General features: G+C 30.3%; 1 protein-coding gene across 1 annotated transcript; it reads left to right on the top strand.

Annotated features, from left to right (window-relative positions):
• The first annotated feature begins 630 nt into the window (after positions 1-630).
• LOC108764353 (uncharacterized) lies at positions 631-2,903 on the top strand. The gene is made up of 3 exons (XM_018512566.1): positions 631-927; positions 2,010-2,372; positions 2,509-2,903. Exons 1-3 carry the CDS (start codon positions 870-872, stop codon positions 2,814-2,816), a joined length of 729 nt encoding a protein of 242 aa, XP_018368068.1. The 5' UTR covers positions 631-869; the 3' UTR covers positions 2,817-2,903.
• The last annotated feature ends 20 nt before the right edge of the window (positions 2,904-2,923 follow it).

Below are 2,923 nucleotides of genomic sequence, written 5' to 3'. Positions count from 1 at the left end.
TGTCATGTGTTATATGTTATGCAAAAGTTTATGCTACGGCTATAAGTGTATGATTAACAGCGAGCTATTTCATCAATGCTACGACAGATGACTGAGCTGCATCTTTAGTGAAGAAAGTATCCAATTCTTTGTCTCCATTTTTAGCCGTGACATAATTTGTTATTAAGATTGTTTTCACTTCCTTTGGAACCAAAATTGACACATACGTTCAAATATAGTATGCTCATAGGTCTCGCATACTATATTATATTAAAAATATTTAGGGTATCACACGTGTGTGTGTATAAATTTAAGTACAAGTTGTCTAATAATGCAAATTCGCACGGAATACAAGAGATCCGGGTTCGATTCCTAGCCAAAGTAATATTTTTCGCAATAAGAATTAATTATTTACAGATTTTAATATGTCATTCAACATTATTAAGATCGTTTCGAAGATGCGAATAAGCATTAAAAATTTGTTAAATTGCTAGTCAATTTAATTCGTGATATTACTGCGGTAGTTTAATAGAGTTAGCGTTTCAAGACCGAAAAATCATTTCGGCGCGCGTTTCTGGGAGGACTACACACGTAGTATATTAATTCATACAAGAATCATACAAGCATTAAGATCCAGCTAGACCGTTTAAGGCTTTGATTTCTATAATAATGCAAATGTAAAAAAAATTAAACAATTTTTTATCCGTTTAGATTTCAGCGCTATCTATCTTTGACCCCAGAAACTTGTACATAGTCCAATATATATAAGCTTGATGAGTTGCATAAATCAGTCTTATTCTTGGCCTTTGTCATACATCTAATAAAATCGTTATATAATATCATAATTCTAGAAAGTATTATTTCGCAAAAGGACCATTTTGGTTTAAAACATGTTTGCTGTTATTTTTACTCTTGCACTTGTAACAGTACATGTTGGGGCGGAAATACGTAAGTAAATGATAGATATTTATTAGTCTTTATTACTGTATATGCAAGATCTTATATCATTGAAAAGAAGGTTATTATGATTTCTTTCTCAGTCCACAACTTAAAAATTCAAACGAATAAAATATTTTTCAAATTAAGTACTTTATCTTAATTCTTGAATGAAAGATTTTTAATAACTTTAAGATGTAAAAACACACATTACGACAATAATTATTATAATATATAATATATTAGCAACGCAAATTGCGTATCTAGTATATGCATCGCATGTAGGATATGCGTTAGATAGTAATAATGCGAAGGACATGCGTGTGAAAAAGGACTGCACATGAAAAGAAGCCATTTTCATCATATAGTCCTTGGATAATTAATCAAAGCACAGTAGTATTAACTTTTACGGGAATTGCTTGTCGAACATTTATGTACGTGTTTTATGGAATGGCATGTACACATATATAAGAACGTTTTTATAATGAATTTCCGCAATATAACTGACGTATCTTGTAGACTTGGTTTGCTATTGAGTGCAGTCGCTTGTAACAAGTTTATTAGTGTCGACAAATCAAAAGAAGCATAATACGGAATATTTTCTGATATCTAAACTGTATAATAGAAATGTTAAATGAAAATTCTACGACGATATTTACAAATTTTTTACCTGCTTATTTTATTATTAATTATCATCCTGCATTTTTTCCTTCCCTTTTCCCTTTTTTCTTTTTCCTTGTTCTCTTTTAAATAAATTGTTAAAAGAGGCTTTGTACATTAAGTTTTTAAAAATTATATTAATTTTATATTAGTTTTATACTAATGAAGGCATTAAAATAATATTGTGCTGCAGATTGTACATTATTTTGAAATGTATTTTACACATGATGTAAAATAACAGGTGTAACATTGTGCATAATAGCAATAGTAACACTGAAAACAGCTAATCGAATTTGAGCCTATGCACTCATTGCGCATCCATGGGAATGTTACACCTGTTTTGTTACATCATGATTTTATCTTTTCTATATTTATGTGACTGGTAGTTATTTAAAAAGTGTTTAATTAAGGAAAATGATGTAAACTTTTTATAGCCTCCTACATTCAAGTGTGCGGCCGTAGAGACCCGAATCTTGATCAGTGTATCTTAAATAACGTCGATAATTTGAAAGGAAGGCTCTGCGATGGAATTCCAGAATTGGGCATTCCGTCAGGAAATCCGTATACTTTTGATGAACTACTCATTACAGACGGGCCTAACGCCAAAATTTACATTAGAGATGTAAAAGTAATGGGAATGTGTGATTTTGTTGTAAAATCCTTTCACACGGATATCGACAGACTCCACTTCGATGCTGAAATAGTATTCAAACAGATCGAAATAAATACCACTTATCATTTGAACGTACGTTTATTGGTGCCTATTGCCTACAAGGGACCGATTTACTTATCCTTAGGTATGCAAAGAGTCAATGTATTAAAATAAGACGAAAAAAATCTTTAATATTTAATTTAACTTTTTAATATTTAAATTTAATATTTAAATTTTTCTATTTTATATCTTTATTGCAAATATCAAATTATAATTTGCAGATAACGTAGGAGCAAAAGCAGATATAGATATAAATCTGACAACTAGAGACAGCAAAAGATATGTATATTTATCAAAACTGAAGATCAATATTGATTTCAAAAATTATAACATTAAATATGACGTGGACAATTCGGATTTAACACAATTCAACGAAATTATTAGGAATTTTGTAGGCAACAATCAAGAAGAGATTATTAAGATTTTTAAACCAATTATAGAAGCGGAGATCTCCAGACGGATTATCTTGATTTTTAATAATATAGTTAAACAATTTACTTACGAAGAGCTCTTCCCCGATAGAACATAAACCGTAAAAAATATTAAAATTGTCACGTTACTATATTTGTGATTAGGGACGGAGATTTTTTACTTTTCTTGATGTACCTTAACAGAACAGGAGTGGGGGGGGGGGGG

Source organism: Trachymyrmex cornetzi, unplaced genomic scaffold, assembly GCF_001594075.2.
Source record: "Trachymyrmex cornetzi isolate Tcor2-1 unplaced genomic scaffold, Tcor1.1 scaffold414, whole genome shotgun sequence".
NCBI classification, from domain to species: Eukaryota; Metazoa; Arthropoda; class Insecta; order Hymenoptera; family Formicidae; genus Trachymyrmex; species Trachymyrmex cornetzi.
This window is presented reverse-complemented; position numbering and strand designations above follow the sequence as displayed.